The sequence below is a fragment of the Periplaneta americana genome, chromosome 6, assembly GCF_040183065.1.
Source record: "Periplaneta americana isolate PAMFEO1 chromosome 6, P.americana_PAMFEO1_priV1, whole genome shotgun sequence".
Lineage (NCBI taxonomy): Eukaryota > Metazoa > Arthropoda > Insecta > Blattodea > Blattidae > Periplaneta > Periplaneta americana.
The window spans coordinates 60953221-60972262 of record NC_091122.1 but is presented as its reverse complement, the minus strand read 5'-3'; the positions used below and the strand labels follow the sequence as shown (position 1 = coordinate 60972262).

General features: G+C 34.1%; 1 protein-coding gene across 3 annotated transcripts in view; it reads right to left on the bottom strand.

Moving 5' to 3' along the window:
- Sec24AB (Protein transport protein Sec24AB) overlaps positions 1-19042 on the bottom strand; it is an 81028-nt gene that overhangs the window by 30842 nt on the left and 31144 nt on the right. For all 3 annotated transcript variants that reach the window (XM_069828194.1, XM_069828197.1, XM_069828195.1), the window contains exons 8-10: positions 18911-19037; positions 13996-14105; positions 11215-11446 (exon numbers count right to left, since the gene is read on the bottom strand). In XM_069828194.1, the coding sequence (XP_069684295.1) occupies positions 11215-11446; positions 13996-14105; positions 18911-19037 (469 nt within the window). The remainder of the gene's footprint in view (positions 1-11214; positions 11447-13995; positions 14106-18910; positions 19038-19042) is intronic.

Below are 19042 nucleotides of genomic sequence, written 5' to 3'. Positions count from 1 at the left end.
TAAACGAGCTTAAAGTTGAATACAGTACCAATTTGGATTCAAAAACTTGCTGAGAATGTCAGAACATGATTTTAATATAGTGCTGCAAAAATACTTCCTGTTACATCAAAGAAATACACAATTTAAGAGCAGCCATTTCATCTCAATTAAAACAATTACAGCGCGATTATCATAGGACCTACGACATGATAGATGTTAAAGGAGTGGGTAATATCGTATAATTATTCTTTCCGAAGTTTTACGAACGTTAACATACATCACCAAATACGACCATTACTGACGTCAACATAGCATTAACGTTTAGCGTAAGACAATAGTGCGAAAACTCTCTATTGTATTCTCGAGAACAATTAAATAATAATTCCAGTTCTCTAAAACAGTCGGCCTTCTTAGTTTTGCCCATGTATTCTTTTGCAGACATATCCCACAAACAAGGCCTTTCCATCAGTGCATTAATTTTATTCTAATGTATTTCCTTTCGTCCACTCCATTACTTCGAACAACTTACAGCCAACACCAAGGACCAATGATAGTATAAAAATGATCAAGATACGCGCCACAAAATCGGAACTTATAGTTGTTGCTATGGAAACTGTACAAACTTTGCCGAACTGTACCGATGCTGCATGAGCAAATGAATTGACTTGACATGTTTTCCATTTCTGCTGGAAAACAGCCAACATGTTAAAAGTGTTAAATTCAACATACTTAGTTAACATGTTAAGTCAATTGAGACTTGAAATGTCCATATACATGTTATATTTAACATGTTGTTGTTAAATGTTTAATAGTGGAGATGCGCCTTTAAGTACACTTTCAGCTTCTTTGGATATCACAAAAATTTCACTTCGCACCCAGCTTAAGCACCTTAAATGGCACCGGATAGATTAAAGTCAATTAAAGTTGATAATATGAATTATCATTTTCTTTCAATTAACTGTTCACTAAAACAGATAATGAGGTTGCACTGTATTTTCATAAAAAAAAAAGCATTAACATAAACATTTAGGCTCATCAGATACTCCAACACTCAAGAATGGAGATTCAGAATAAATAATGAAATTTATAAATTACACAAATAAACAGATGTGTACATAAATAAGCTGGACACAAAGCAAGTGCACCACAGGGAAGGAAAATCAAACTAGTCTTAAAATAAAGGTACACTGGGAAAGGATCATTAGAAAGATCATATAATGGAGAAAAAAAAATCTATAGTTATTTGACACAGATGACAGGTGAAACTAAAGTAATTATACAATTTGCCGTAACACTTTCAGCAACAAAAATTTACCATAGCTTATAAAGGCAGCGATGATGATGATGATGATGATTATTATTATTATTATTATTATTATTATTATTAAAATAACAATAATTGATATTAATGCTATGAAAGCAACATGATAATGATACTAACGACAATACAAAACTAACCAAAGTGAAATATTAAAGACAGAAGTACTTGAGATGATCAACGAAATATATGACGATTACTTTCATATATATATATATATATATATATATATATATATATACAGATGGATCACTATCTGAAGAAGGCAAGTCTGAAGCTGGATACTACATCCCATCAACACATGAAAAGTACTTCATCCCATGCTCTTCTATTTCAAGTCTTGACACAGAGTTACTTGCTACTGATGCAGCTCTCCAATACTGCAAAGCTTCTTATTATGACAGATCTGCATACTTACAGACTCAAAAAGAGCCCTTCAAACAATAATCAAATACCGTATATAGTCCGGGTCAGTTTACTTCATACCCTAAGCAGAGCGGGTAGAAGAGAAAGTGACGATACTTCCACTAGTCCAGCGGTTTGTCGCAGAGCGGCGCTCGCTCTGCTTTCTGTTCTCAGTTTCAGGAGTGCTATTCGAGTCAATGCAGATGTTTTTAAAATACCCACTAGATAAAAGTATATTATAGTTTATCACAATATTTTACTTATTTAAAAAATGAAATACTACTACATTAACTACTCTTGAGTTACATCATTCACTCCTGAATCGTAAATACGAGTATAATAATCAACAGTAAACTGGAACATTCTGTCAGCTTCAGAGAGAAGAACGCAAAAAAAAAAGTACAGCTTCGCAAAACTGAACATTTTTGTGTTGTTGTAAGTATATTTTGACACAAAATTATAGTTTTCGATGTACAAGAAAGTATAATATAATATATCAAATGGGACATATTTTCATCAATACTTTTTTACTACTGCCAGAGCGGGTAGAAGACGTTACTTCCTCTAGTTCAGTGGATCGTAGCCGAGTGGCGCTAGCCCTATTTTCAGTGCCCAGTTTCAAGATCGCTATTCAAGTGAATGAAAAAGGTTTTTAAAAATAACCCATTAGATAAGAATGTATTGTAAAGTACTTAGTTACAATATTTTACTTCTTTAAAAATGTAATATTACTATATTAACAAATTGTGAGTTATATAACACAACCCTGAATAGTAAATATAATAATTAACCGAAAAATGGAACATTGTGCCGGCTTCAGCCAGAAATACGCAAAAAAAAAAAAAAAGTACAGCATCGCAAAACTTAAAATTTTTATGGCATTATAAAGTAGCATTGACATGAAATTATAGTTTTTATACACAAGTAAGATTGTAATATAATAAAGGAGACACTTTATTTTCACCAATAGTTTTTATCTACTATTTAGTCATTAGTTGCAGTTGTATCTGGTTTAGGCTATACGTAATTCAGGGGAACAAAAAATATTACGTGCAACTTAGACTCATAAATTAAGCTTCGATATTATATCTATGCTAATGTAAGTTTTGATCTTTTGAAATAGCTAGGTTATTTTGTGTTTTGTAAAATTAAAACAATTTGGTAGCACTATATTAAGTAGTTGTATGCTACTTATTAGAGAATATTAAATTAACGACTTTTCCATGAGGTCTATTACTTTCTCATATGGGTCATTCCATTGTAACAAATGTTACGTTCTTACATGGATTTGAACATTTGACATTTTTCTGCAGTCAACTGTAGACAAGAGCAATGCTTTGGAACATACCTGGTAATAGAGAATAGTGTGAAGATTATATAGTACCAAAAATATAATATTGTGATGGTGCATGTTCTTGGGTTTACAATTTGAAAAAATGTAACAAACGTTACATCAAAGGACATGGATTCTCAAGTTGTGAAAGACTGTTGTGATTCTCTGTTCTTACAATATTTTATGTCAGATAAAAAAAATACAGCTTGAATCTAGGAAGATTACAGAACTAAATGACATAAACGTTTTTAATTCTACAGATGTATGTTACTTGAAAATAATTAAAAACTTAGAGTAACAAATGTTACAACAGTGTAACAAACGTTACAGAGTCAGAATTGAACAGTTTGTAAAGAACATCCTAGTGATAATTTAAAAAAAAGGTAATTTTTGAGAGTACAATAACATTCTTACTCAACTAGCACAGAAAAATTTGTGTTGAAAATAAATTTTCCCCTAACTTCCTTAGGTTTAGGCAATGTGCTTAAAACTAGGTCTGGGGATATTTCATCTATATCGTCATTTGTAGGGTACACAAAGTAAGTGTTCTTTCCTTCTCTTCTTCTCATGAATTGTACACTACACATATTACTCACATAATTGAGAAGGATTATATATCCAACATAATATTGTCCAGTTCGTGGGTAATGAACCAATACGTAATCACCAACTGATAGTTCTGAAAATTTTGAATTCATGGCATGATCAATGGAATGAGTAGATTTTGTAGGACTGCTTGTTTCTTCCTGCGTTTCTTTTATTTTATGTTTCTTAAATGGTTCAACATCTCCAGTATTTGGGAAGAGCCCAACTGTGTTTGGTGCAGCAATTTTCACACATCGGGCTTGTTGGATTCCTACCACTGGCAATGCACTTTTCCATTCTTCTACATATTTTGCAGCAATTGAGTCAATTTTACCAGCAGGGACATAAAAACAATGTATGTTGTAAATGTTAGATTTTGTGATGTCATAAAATTGCTCAGCATTTTGCACGGCAGCATTTCCTTGTAAAACTCGCTTCCATACACTGCGTTTAAGGGTAGCTCCAACACCATCGTGTGGGCCCTTACCATGGTAAGACTCGTTATAGTTCCACTCAACATTACATCCTAGAATTTTGGATAATGTGCATAAGTATGATATTGCCTTCCAGTTTTTAAAATGTTGTGCAGCACCATCAGTCCACAGATAAACTGAAGTTATAGGAGACTGCTTTAATGTAGACAGATAGTTTAGTAGGATTTCATTGAAAGCAGCAACTTCAGCAGTGCCATGACTCTGTGTATCACTAATGACTGCTAAACATATTGTTGTGACATCATCAGTAGAAGATTTTCGGAAATAGCAAACTGCAGTATAGATTGTCGTTGATGTTTCAGCTGATGTGTGTGTCTAGTGTGCTGCCATAACTTCATTCTGAAATTTTGCTACATAGTTCTCAGCAAAATCTGTTAGGAGAATCAGCTGTCCTGGTTGTAGTGATGATTTTTGATTCTGCTGTTCCTTCCATTGTCTTCTTTTATTGTATATATGATAGGATAGTTGCGTTAGCTGATTCTTGAAATAAGTGAAGAATTCATTTATAGACTTATCTTTTTGAACCAGATATCCACCTTCCCATTGCTTGGTGTGAACCTCATCACAGTCATTATCAATTTTTGTAATCAGCGTGGATTCAATATCTCCACATTCTTGGCAACTTCTTTTCATACAGTTCTTATTTTCAGTTTGACAAACTGTTTCTTTCAGAAGCTCCTGGATGGTTTTTGGTTTTTCACTTGTTTTCCAGGGCGCTGCTGAAATCATTAACTGCGCATTTTCACAGTAAGGGCAGCAGCACATTATCTGATCATTATCAGAGACCAACCTGACATGTTTCGGTCACATTTCACAAAATTTTGATAGACCAATCTTTACATTTGGATTCTGCTCTTGAAAAAGTGTGTATACTTCACGCAAATGATATACAAGCAGTCTTTTTTGCATATATTCTTTCTTTCCATCCTCACGTATTATAATAAAATCTTGTTTTCCAGGGAGTTGGCGGGAAACATCGTCACATTCATAAAAATCCTTCACCATTTTCATAGTATCTGCAGTAATAGACAATGTAGAAGATGTGGAATGTTTTGCTGGCTGTACTAATAGATTAAATGATTCGGCAAGCTTTCTTACTACGGCTGTTTGTTTTCGAGGGCTCCTTGGAAGGTTTCTTTGTGCTCTTTTTATAGCCTTTCCAAAAGAATTTGCACTCTTATAAGGAGGACTTCCTGAAGAACCGTCTTTCAAAATACATGAACTTAAAACTCTTGCTTTATGTCTTCTACGATATTCTTGTACTCGCTTCCTAGTGGCTTCTCTTTCTGCAGATTTTTCTGATTTTGATTTTGGCTTTTTCCTAAGTTTCCTCATAATATTACGACACTTTTCTAGTCTCTCTTGAGTTTTTTCTGTGTCCATTCTAGCTCTGTACTCACGCATTCTCTCAGCAGCAGATTTTGGAGCTTTTTTCATACTGAAATGCATATATGGCCCATCAAACATGAAAACGTATTAAAACACGTCTTATTTTAAATATAGGCCTACCAAACATAGGCCATTAATCAATAATTTCATGTATTAAACCTGATTATCTTATTATTTTTTGTGTAACAAACGTTACCACATTGTTATGTAACTTTTGTTATTATTTAATGTAACGTTTGTTACACAGAATTTATATAAAATTATTATTTTAAAAATCAGAACGTCTAGTATTTATGTAGCTTACATGAGGAAGTAAGATAATACAAAGTTTCATTTTAAAATAAAAAACAGTTTTCTAATTATGAAATAAAATAAATATTTTTGTAACAAACGTTACATAACCTAAGTATTTCTTTTAACAGTGGATAACTACTTTAATAGATTATATTTCCACTCATTGTTACTACATACAGGCACTGAAACAAACTTTCAAAGGTAATATAGCACTAACTTCATGGAATTTAATATTCTGATAGCTATGTCCTAAAATCAAATGATGTAATCTCACCAGAATCCCTCTTTAGCAGCCATGTCGACTTTGCTTGTTGGGAACAAAGAAATTATGCCGCCAAAATTAAAATTATACTATGCTGTATAAAGTCAATGAATTGGAGAATTTTTTAATGCAAAGGAACAGTTTCTTCGATTAAATATAAAATTTTGTCTTTATGTCCCTCATCTCGTGGAATGACCCATATGCTCGATTAGAAATCTCTTATGATGTGGAAACGTAATAAACAACTGTAATAAAATTGTAAACCAGATTAAGTTCTAGCCTAGATGCAAAGTAGAATTATACTGTACTTTTGTTACCGAAATAACTTTTACGTTAATTACGACTAAAGTGCTATTATTAAAAATAAAATAATTAATAATTAAACATGCATATTTAATGAAGTAAAGGCTAGGTGCTTGGATTCAATTAGGAGTTCACAATTAGCACTTTAATACAGCACATTTTTTAACCGGCACATAGATTGAAAAATCTTCACATGTAGAAAGTCTATGGTAATTATCCAAGATAATCATTTTCTAATTCCAAAATATCGCTCTAGAGGATCCTAGTTAATTTTTTTCTGTCTGAATATATTTAAATCTGCTATCCCACAAGAATTAATATATTTCGCTAATGCTCTGAATTGTCACTCTAATAACTCAAGGGTTCTTTCTTAGGCAAACGTGTTCTTTATATTGTCAATTACGTGTCATATATTTTCTAAAATCGTGTAATGCTAGAATTCTTTGTACAGGGCAGACGAGGGAGTCTTTGAGTTCAACGTATCTGCATGGTCGTTCATTCACCTTTGAATTCTTTTGTATTTTCACTTTCCTCGAACCCATCACAGTTTGTGACTCTAAAAAATGTATCGATTTTGAAAACTCACATTAAACAGCTGAAATGCTGGTCTGGAGTTCATTCACTGGAAGGAATTACGGTCTACAGTATTTGTTACGGTCAATGTAACTAGACATAATTTTGGGCATTCAGGTGTGGAGTAATGGTACATAAATGCATACAAGCGCATGATCAACTAAGGTGTTCTTCTGATTTTCGGGTGTCACATCCAATTATTTTTTACTCGGATATTTAACGATGCTGTATCAACTGCTGAATTATTTAGCGTCAATGGAATTGGTCATAGCCAGATGGTAATTGGTAAGGATACATTATTATGAGAACGGATTTATGTCCTCTTCGTTGGATATTTTCTCTTCTTTTCTTTTTTTAAGATATCGAGGCAAGTTTGGGAAAATATGTGTTATAGCATACGGTTTTGGTCTCCAGTTCTTGCGTGGAAGTCCTACCTCTTTACTGGCAATAATAAATTTATCGGCTCTTACAATCAAAATTCGCCCTCGGTAGCGCAGTTGACATAGCGCTGGCTTTCAATGCTCGAGGTTGCGGGTTCGAGCCCGGCCGAGATCGATGGCATTTAAGTATGTTTAAATGCGACAGGCTCATGTCAGTAGATTTAATGGCATGTAAAAAAAAACTCCTGTGGGACAAAATTCCGACACACCAGCGAAGCTGATATAACCTCTGCAGTTGCGAGCGTCGTTAAATAAATCATAATTTTAAAAAATTACAATCAAAACCGCAGAAAAATGGATATCACAGTTATAAGAACGAGCATACAGTTTTCTGTGTTCGTGGAATTGCTCTACACCACTTCTGAAAAATAGTCTAGTCTATGGATGGATAAAAGAAAGTCTCTTCCTTACAGATTATAGAGTATCTATAATTGGATTTACATCAAGAACAAAACAATTAGGCTTATTACTACTCGCTCACATAAACGGCACAATAAAAATCACCCGAACACCACAAGAAATATCTTCTTAATTCCATAGCAGAACGAGTTCTACATGCTCTGTCCATAGTATTAAGAGGAAAACTGCAATCTTAGAACGATTGCCACGCCAATGTTTCGCTCAGTTGCCGCGGCGACACTAGGGGATTTAAAAGTCCCATTAGACCCTTGCCGAGTTACCACACTTTCTATTCTAAACGCTCTGCCCTAAGGATGAAACCTAACCATTTTCTCCCTATTACTATATATGCTAGTGAATTGTGGCGATTTTCTAGTTTGCAGGTTGAATTTTCTTTTGTCAACTTCGTTTCGAATTTCGATACTGACAAATACTACAAATGGTAGTGATTTTGTAACTGGTATGTTGGCAGCTGAGATAACTATCGACAATATTTGTCGGTACTGGAGTTCCATGAAATTGAAATTGTACTAGATTTCTAAGCTGGTTAACTGGAAGCTAGTGAAATTTGAACATACTAATAATTAATTAATATCAGTATTAATATTAATATATAATAGTTATTTCATGTGTTGCATTGTGATTATAATTCAAGACTATAGTCAGGTAAGTTTTCGGAGTTAGTACTAATAATTTCATATGGTCAAACAAAATACATTTTTAGGTTAGGTCTCGTGAGTCAATTGTTTAGTCAAACCAATGAATTTCGTACTGCCAGAAAAAATATTTGACATGTTGATTCCTTTCCCCTATAGTTTGCCTACGAAAATATGTTACAAATTATTGAATTATTTAGAATAATCTTCCAACATAAAGCACGGCAAGTAAATAAGTCATTTAGTACACAGGATCGTGTGATATCTAGTAACAGTTGACAACACTGACAAGACGGCAATATTTGCTGTTTAGGAACTGTTCTTAAGTGACACTCACTATACACCAACTACTTATGCTTTCAGAGTTATATCTATTGTGAAATTAATAAATCTGGTTTCTAAAAATGGTATATATATCACCTTTCAATGGATATCAGGCAAGGTAACGTGATAGCAGATGAAAGAACAACCTTTTACCTATACCACAACCTACAGATTCCCTTGATAGAATAATAAATAATAAATAAGCAATGGACAGAAGACTGGTTAAGTGGACAAACAGGAAGAGCACTGTGGAAAATTTTGAAACAACTCAACAATATTAAAATCTACTGTGATATTTCCTGACAGGTACAAACTTTTGTTGCACAGGCTAGAATTGGACACCTTGTTATGGAAACTCATCTGTACTGATTTAAATTATCAGAGTCACCATTATATAAAAAATGTTTTAACAGAAGAAGAAACAATAGAACACATCCTACTTCAATGTAATAACACTAACCACAAACTGCAGGAAAGAATGAAAAACCACTTGCTACATGAAATTCTTACCAATCCACAACTCTGGAAAATTGCATATTTGATTTACAGTGAACATCATGTAATCAGCTTATAGCTGGACACATATATTAAGAAGTAAGTAGTAATAAGTAGGCTTCTGTATGTGCTAGATTTGGAAATTATGACTTTTTCCATCAGAAGGCTTGCCATACTCCAAAGAGTACATTACTTTTGAAGCTCTCTTTGTATTAAACATTTGCAAATTAAACAAAGGAGATTTTGAATAAAGGCCATCTTTTATAGAAAATTTAGATCAAGTATCACTCTTAAGGCTGGTCTCCACTAATAAACATTTAACAACACGTTAAATGTTAAACTGTTTACTGTTAACATCCCAACTTGTTAATTGAACATGTTTATGCTAATTTCATTTAACACTTTGTTCACACTGTTAAACACGTTAAACTTTACTTTCTTTGCAGAGTCCACCACAAATAGTCTATGAGATTTTAATGTACGTAGTGTCTTATTTTCAAACCCTGGACAATGGACTCAGATGAAGATGATTTGACTTTTGTAATTGTTGTTCTGTATGGTTGTGAAACTTGGACTCTCACTCTGAGAGAGGAACATAGGTTCAGGGTGTTTGAGAATAAGGTGCTAAGGAAAATATTTGGGGCTAAGCGGGATGAAGTTACAGGAGAATGGAGAAAGTTACACAACACAGAACTGCACGCATTGTATTCTTCACCTGACATAATTAGGAACATTAAATCCAGACGTTTGAGATGGGCAGGGCATGTAGCACGTATGGGCGAATCCAGAAATGCATATAGAGTGTTAGTTGGGAGACCGGAGGGAAAAAGACCTTTAGGGAGGCCGAGACGTAGATGGGAGGATAATATTAAAATGGATTTGAGGGAGGTGGGGTGTGATGATAGAGACTGGATTAATCTTGCACAGGATAGGGACCGCTGGCGGGCTTATGTGAGGGCGGCAATGAACCTTCGGGTTCCTTAAAAGCCATTTGTAAGTAAGTAAGTAAGTAATTGCATCTATAGCTTGTTAGAAGGCCTTGAAAAGGAAGAAATAAGAATGTGGATGTGGCAATATCTTAGCAAAAGACACAATGCAGAAGACATTCTAAACGAGCTTGAAGTTCAAGATTGATTTGGATTCAAAAACTTGCTAAGAATGTTTTTTTTAGTAGGTTATTTTATGACGCTTTATCAACAGCTTAGGTTATTTAGCGTCTGAATGAGATGAAGGTGATAATGCCGGTGAAATGAGTCCGGGGTCCAGCACCGAAAGTTATCCACCATGCTGATTTTAATAATATAGTGCTGCAAAAAATACTTCCTGTTATATCAAAGGAAGAGACACAATTAAGAGCACCTATTTCACCTCAATTAAAAAAAATTACAGAGTGATTGATTGTCATAGGAGCTACGACATGATAAATGTTAAAGGAGCGGCTAATATCATGTGATTCTTTCCGAAGTTTTACGAATGTTAACATACGTCACCAAATACGACCATTACTAACGTCAACATAGCATTAACATTTAGTGTACGAGGGTGCGACAACTCTCTATTGTATTCTCGAGAATAGTTAAATAATAATAATTTCAGTTCTCTAAAACAGTCGGCCTTCTTTGGTTTGTCTCTGTTATTATTTTGCAGCCATATCCCACAAACAAGGCGCCACAAAATCGAAAGTTAGTTGCTATGGAAACTGTACGAACTTTGCCGAGCTGTACCGATATTGCACAAGCAAGTGAACTGATTTTTGACATGTTTTCCATTGCTGCTGGAAAACACGCCAACATGTTAAAAGTGTTAAGTTCAACATACTCAGTTAACATGTTAAGTCAATTGAGACTTGAAATATCCATATACATGTTAAATTCAACATGTTGTTAAATGTTTAATAGTGGAGACGAGGCTTTACAGACTATACACTTTAATACACAATTAACGAAATGAATAAAATTTACTTACCATCAGTGTCCACAACTATCATCTGCTGAGGTTGACTCAAGCCTTCTGCAAGATTATAAAAATGTACACTACTGTCATAAGTAATGAATCCTATTTGTGTCCTGCCGTCTCCTGGTAATTTATCTAATTCTTCTAGTAAGATGTCACAGAAAAGTCGAAGGTACCCACATTCAACACCAAGTCTAGACACGTCCAAGAGGAACAGATAAACAGCAGGTTGTGGTGGCCGAAGCTGTAATAAAATTCAATTATCTTGTACAAATTCACAAAAACACAAACTAGAGTAGAATGACAATTATCTAGACAATTAATATATTATTAACAGGGATTAGTATTGAAGCACTATATACATGAAAACTGAGGTGTGTTCGCATTGCAGAATTAGTAAAATTTAAACATGAAAAAATGGTTATCATTTCCATTTACACATATATAAAACTTTAATAAACGTAACATAAACCACTACTACCCCACACAATTTCAGGACAAACTATTCAGTCAAATAAGTCTAGTCAACAGACTTGGCAAGGACAAAATCTTCATTCTTTCGTGAGGAGTTGTTAGCTTCATTTAGATTTAAATTATGTATGGTGAAGGGAAAGTCTATGTAGGTCAGCATCTTCCATTTTTGTAGATTCATGGCTAATACCCAACACTGTAAATTCACTTATGTCTTTTCACCAAGTTTTGATGTTCCTGTAGAAATTTTCATAACCTTCACAACAATGCCTGGATCTGATTTCTGTTTTCCTGCTTCGAACATTAAAGAGTATCATGGCTGTGTCATAAACCTGCAATAAAGAGGAAACTGGGCGAGAAATGGCTGCTAGTAATTTTCCTCTCTTTAATGAAGAAACGTGTTTTTTATGTGTCGTAGATATATGACAAGATATCTTTAGTTCAATTTTCCTTCCAAAGGAAGTCATGTTAAACATATTTATCATCCGAAAAAACACAGTTCTCTACTGAAGATTAACCCATGAATTTCAATTTCCATAGCAAACATGGTAGTTACTTGACATTGAGTATGACAGCTGTCATACCAATTTTCGAAGCATAGCATGGCCTCTATACAGATTCGTAAAATTTAGTTCCAATTGATTAATGAAAAAATTTGTCAAGAAACAATTTTTTACTTGTAGGGAAGCCATTTTTACATAATGGACAAAATGCTTAAAACGAATTTATTTTTAGATTTCTATACAAAAGCAACCTTATGCCAAACTTATGTTCGTGTGTAAATGTTTATCCCTAATAATTTTCAAACTAATAACATGATTATTTTAATGAAATACGACCACTGGTGAAGTTGTCTTCTTGGAGGCATGCCTGCAGAGAAACTTTAAATTACACACACAAAGTTAAGTGAAGATCATAATCATGCTTAAAATTTTATTAGTGTGTCCATTATAAAACGAAGTAAATTGGTATGATGATTGTGGAAAAAAATTAGACCAGATGTAAAATTACAATACATCTACATAAAGATTATTTATTTTATTTTTTTGGTCCTACAGGATACATCTGTTATGGTAACAATTAATATTAAAGGAGAAAAATTCACTCCAGTGCCAGGGATCGAACCCGCGTCCTTGGTTCTATGTACCAAGCGTCCTCACCATTGAGCTACGCTGAAGTTCAATCCACAGCACCGGATCGAACCCCACCTTCTCCAGTGTTTTTCCCTTCGTGGCCTGACTCCAAGTTGGGCATGTATGCTAACATTTTATATTAAGTCAACTGCCATTATACAAGGAGCACACTCAGTTGAGCGACTTGGTGGCCGGGTGTTACCATAACAGATGTATTTTGTAGGACCAAAAAAAAATAAATAAATAATCGTTATGTAGATTCTTCGAGCAACAGTGCATATTACTGTACAGATTACTGTGAAATCGCGGCCACCAAGTAACTCAACTGAGTGCGCTCCTTGTACAACGGCAGTTGACTTAATATAAAATGTCAACATACATGCCCAACTGGAGTCAAGCCACAAAGGAAAAATAATGGAGGAGGGGAGTTCGATCCGGTGCTATGGATTGAACTTTGATGTAGCTCAATGGTGAGAGCACTTGGTACGTAGATCCAAGGACTCGGGTTCGATCCCCGGTGCTGGAGCGAACTTTTCTCCTTTGACATTAATTATTACAATACGTGGTTTGTACTCTGAAATTTCGTACTGTTTAAATGAACTTTACGCCTTGAAAAGATTGAATCCATTTAGTCAATGTGCGTTGAAGTTTTGAAGTGTTGTTAAGCTCCACAATAAAGCAGGTCAGTATGCTTGTAACTAATCTATAGAAAAACATGCAATTTAGAGGAGCCATCTGTTGCTTACCCTGGTAAAGAGAAAATAAGAGAAATGATTATATACATGTTAATTTTCTGCAAATTCTTTTTTCGTTCTGGCCGAATCCATGCTGACAGTAGTGTCAACTCCATTTCTGTTCTGAAGTCAGGACTGTAAGCTCCACAAATTGGTTACATTCCTCCACCTCACATAATTTTCTTCAGGGTACAGATGGCATTTTATTTATGGCACCAAACTGTTTGAAATTGTTCAAAGGGTTTAAAATTATTATGAAAAATATTATCATACACTGTCTAAAATGTCTTTTCTTTTGGAGAATAGCTTAAAACAAAATCAATCAAACATATTAACTTGTAACTGAATTCGATGTCATCTCCATTTGCTGAATCAATTATGTCAGCAGTACAAAAATAATTTCTTCAATAAACAAACTGAGGAACAATAACTTTAAAGGAAACAACAGAACTTACCATATATTCGGATGGAGCTATAAATTCTATTGTTGAAGACTTAATTTCTGGTCTCCTTGTAGGATCACCATATGTTTTGCTCACAGGATCAAACTGGAATTCTTCTGGAACTGAACATGTTAAATAAAATTAATCAAAATGTCAAAACTACATAACCTCAATTAGATTTTCTTTACGACTGTATATGGTGTACACTGAAGAGTACATATTAAATAGAGAGATGCTTTAAGTTGTTCATACTGAAGCCGAATGGTTAGTGCAGAAACAATTATGGTTAAACTCTACACATCAGTTATAGGCATTTTTGTTAGTGAAATCCTGAAATAATTTTTTTTCTGCTGTTTCCAAATTACTGTAATTTGGTAATTATGATTTCATTAATTTATTCTCGTATTAAAATTATTTCAATGTTTTGAGATTACGTGTGCATGGCCTACCAGTAAATGTCAGATAATAAGCAAGTGCAAGAATCTATGCACCAAATTAAATCACGAGAATAATGAAGCTCTTCTTGGACTTGTGTGTGTGTATTTTTTTACACTAACTAATTACACTCAATAATGACAATTAATAATAAACACAAGTAATAAAAAATACAACAAATAATAAATTAATACCACTAATAATAATTAATAAGCAGCAGCAGCAGCAGTAATGACCATCCTAAATTATATGAAGCACGACCACTTAAAATAACATAACTTCTACAAGGTCGTGGATGATTTTTTGTTTGTTGGACAATAGTAACAAGGAAGTCATGAACATTACATGAATGTACTATATCTTATATTCAAGTCTTCTCCTTCTTTCTTAAATGCAACTTAAATTTATTTTGTTGAGTAATTCTAATGTAAGATTCCTTAAGCATTTTGAATTATTACCTTTATTTTAAATCCTGATATTTTAATTTGAAATACATTTTATTCCAGTTTTATTTATTTATATTATTGTTCCGTGATTTTTAATATATTTATTAATAGTTGAGAAGTTGATATACAGAGTGAACCAGAACTCTACCGACAAACTTTCACAGTTTGTTCAAGGATGTTAAATGTTATATTTTATTTTACAATGTTCACAACTGCCGAGGTTATATCAATAACCAACGTCGCCGATGTACCAAAATTTTGTCCCGCAGGAGTTCTTTTACATGCCAGTAAATCTACTGACATGAGCCTGTTGCATTTAAGTACACTTTAATACCATCGACCTGGCCTGGGATCGAACCCTGAACCTCAGGTATAGAAGACCAGTGCTATACCAACTGCCCAACCAGGCCGACTGTACAGGGATGTAGGCTGAGTGTTTAGATATAAGGAACCTATGGTCAACATGTTCAAAATATTCCTTCTTTGCTACCCTACAACTTTTGTATAAATGTTGTTGTTTTCTAATGCCAGGCGTTTGACAATGAAGTCATTTGACCTCTTGCACTCCAATATTTTTCACAGATATTATCATGACCAGCCACTGAAGCACAGATAGTTTTTCCATAAAATTGGAAATAAGAAAGTTACAAGCATTGTTCCATACTTTTTATTCACTCTGTATATATATATCGATGCTATGACAAGATAGAAGAGATAGTTGAGAAGGAGAAGAAGGGAGCATGAGTAATCCTAATGGGCGACTGGAATGCAGTTGTAAGAGGACAAGATAGAAGAACAGTTGGAAAAATATGGATTGGGAAAAAGAAATGATAGAGGAGAATATTTGGTGAATTTCTGTAACAGAAATGCAATGATTGTTGGAAATACATTATTCCAACAACATAAACAAAGAAGATACACATGGACATACCCAAGGGATGAAAGAAGATATCAGACAGACTATATACTGATGCAGGAAAGATTCCGAAATTGGTTAGAAAATGCAAAGACTCTACAAGGAGTGGATATTAACTCAGATCATGTCCTGCTGATAGGCGAAGTAGATATTCGTCTGAAGAAGATAAGAGGAAGACAGGTGACGAAAACTGAACATGAAAAAACTGAAGAACAGAGAAGAAAGAAGAGAATTTGAAGCAAATTTTTAAGAGAAAGCCGCTACATTAGAATCCACACCTGAGAATAGTAAAGAGTACTGGACTCATTTAAAAAGTTGTATACAGACAACAGCAGAAGAAATAATAGGATACACAGACTGTGTCAGAATTAAGAAACCTTGGATCAAAGGGAAAATGTTGGAGAAGATGGAGGAGAGGAGAAAATGGAAAAACATCAACACAGAAAAAGGTAGAAGACACTAAGGAAATTAAACAACGAACTAAGAAGAGGAACTAATAAAGCAAAAGAAAATTGCATGAATGAGAAATGTGAAGAAATAGAAGATCTATAGAGAAAAGGAAGATATGATTTAATGTACCACAAAATAAAATGTTTGACTTCACAAATAAGAACAGGAAATCCATGTGGTTGATAGAGAACATCAGAAATTAAATAACAGACAAACAAGAAATATTAAACAGATGGACGAAATATTTAGAAGAGTTATATGAGACCAGATGACTTAGTTATTGAAGATGAAGAAGCCGTATCAAAATACAGAAAAGGGTTTTGTATTCTAAGTGAAAAAGTTGAACTAGCACTTAAGGAAATGAAGAATGGGAAAGCAACATGACTTGCTGGAATCCCCATTGAATTAGTGAAATGCTTGGGTGAAGACAAAAAGCAAATTCTATCATTATGCAACGAAATATATGAGAAAGGCGAACGGCCTGAAGATTTTACGGAGACAGTGCTGAAGAAAAATAATGCAAAGAAATGTAAGGAGTTCAGGACTATCAGTCTAATATCGCACTCAGCGAAGATTCTCTTGTGAATACTGAATCGATGTTTACATTTTAAGGTGAAAAAACAGTTGGAAGAAGAGCAGTTTGGCTTCAGGAAGGATAAAGGTACGAGAGATGCAATTGGACTGCTACGGACAATCGGTGAAAGATACCTAGAGAAGAATAAAGAAGTGTATGTAGTATTTGTGGATCTAGAAATGGTTTTTTGACTGAGTGGATTGGAATAAACTGACGGGGATCATAAAGAAAATTCGTGTGGATTCGAAAGAGAGAAGAATGTTTAGTAATTTTTATACGAAACAACGAGTTAAAGTCGGGACAGGAGAAGAAATGTCAGAAGGAAATGAAACTGAGAGAGGAGTATGTCAAGGATGTCCTTCATCACCTACGCCGTTCAACATCTACTTGGAGAATTTAGTAAAGAACTGTTTTCAGAACATGGGAAAAGTGATAATAGGAGGAAGAAGAATAAAGTGCATAAGATTTGCTGCTGATATGGCGTTGTTAGCAGAAAAGAAGATGATACTAAGGGATATGCTACTGAAGCTAAATGACAGCTGTGAGCAGTATGGGATGAAGCTAAATGCAAATTAAACAAAGAGTATGGTCGTAGGAAGAAAAATACAGAAGATAAACTTGCGAATTCTAAATGAGGCAGTTGAGCAAGTGAACAGCTTTAAATGCTTGGGGTGTACTATAGGCAGTAACATGAGCTGCTGCCAGGAAGTCAAAAGGAGGATAGCAATGGCCAAGGAAGCTTTTAATAGAAAAAGAAGTATTTTCTGCAGACCTCTGGAAAAAGAACTAAGGAAGAGACTAGTGAAGTGCTTTGTATGGAATGTGGCTTATATGGGGCAGAAACATGAACATTACGATGAAGTGAAGAGAAGCGACTAGAAGCATTTGAAATGTGGATTTGGAGATGAATGGAGTGTGTGAAGTGGACAGACAGAATAAGAAATGAAGCTGTGTTGGAGAAAATGGGTGAAGAAAGAATGATATGAAACTGATCAGGAAGAGGAAAAGGAATTGGCTGGGTCACTGGCTGAGAAGAAACTACCTACTGAAGGATGCACTGGAAGGAATGGTGAACGGGAGAAGAGTTTGGGATAGAAGAAGATATCAGATGATAGACGACATTAAGATATATGGATCATATGAGGAAATGAAGAGGAAGACAGAAAATAGGAAAGATTAGAGAAAGCTGGGTTTGCAGTAAAAGACCTGCCCTTGGGCAGAACACTAAATGAAATGAAATGATATATATCGATAGCAAACTCTATTAAAACTGGACATTATGAATCATGTCTATAAAACATTCATTATATTTAAATTTACATAGTATATATATATATATATAATATCTCTCTCTCTCCTCCCCCCTCCCTCTCGTTTACAAGATAAAATTTGCTTTTGTTAAATATGGTCAGAATTTAAACTTCTGATCATACGGCCTTACTTTCGTGGCAGAGTATTGAGAGAACTGATGTACCACAAAACAAGTATTTCTGAAGCTTGTCACTAAGTTCAGGTACAGCTTAGATTAAAAAAATTTACCAAAATATTATACGATATATTCATTAATCACGAAAGGAAATATGGACATATAGAGAAAAATATATCCAATGAGGACACAGAAATGGCGTTTAGCAGGAGATACAGTGTAGGAATAAAGGGATCATTCCTACAATTGGTATTCGTTTACTGAAAATCGTAGGTAATTGTAAAAGTATAGGGAAGATTACTAAATTTTACAATTAAAAATAATTTTGTGTGTTTAAAAACGTTAAATTAATTATAATGAAAATATCACTTAATTCATAGAGCAGCATGTATTTAAAGCTACTGTTTGATAACATGTAAATGATAAAATATATTAATTCACAAAGGAAGAATAAAGCCATTACTTCTACAAACGAAGGAAGAATAAAGCCATTACTTCTACAAACGATATAAGTTGTAGAAGACTTCATAAAAATAGAACAAAATTTTTCCCAAGTGAATATAACAAACTCAACACTTCATTAACTACATAGGATTCTATTTCAATAATGTCGAACTTACAAACATACATACTCAGTCACTTTAACTAAATCTTATTATTAAAAAGAGGTAAAAACATACGTTCATTGACTCTGAAGCACAAATTACACTTCCATCGTTTGTGGTCGACAAAATATACGAAAGGATTGATGTAAGTTCTGCATGATCGGCATCTTACAATGGTGCTACATTGGATAACTGGCAAGTGCTGAA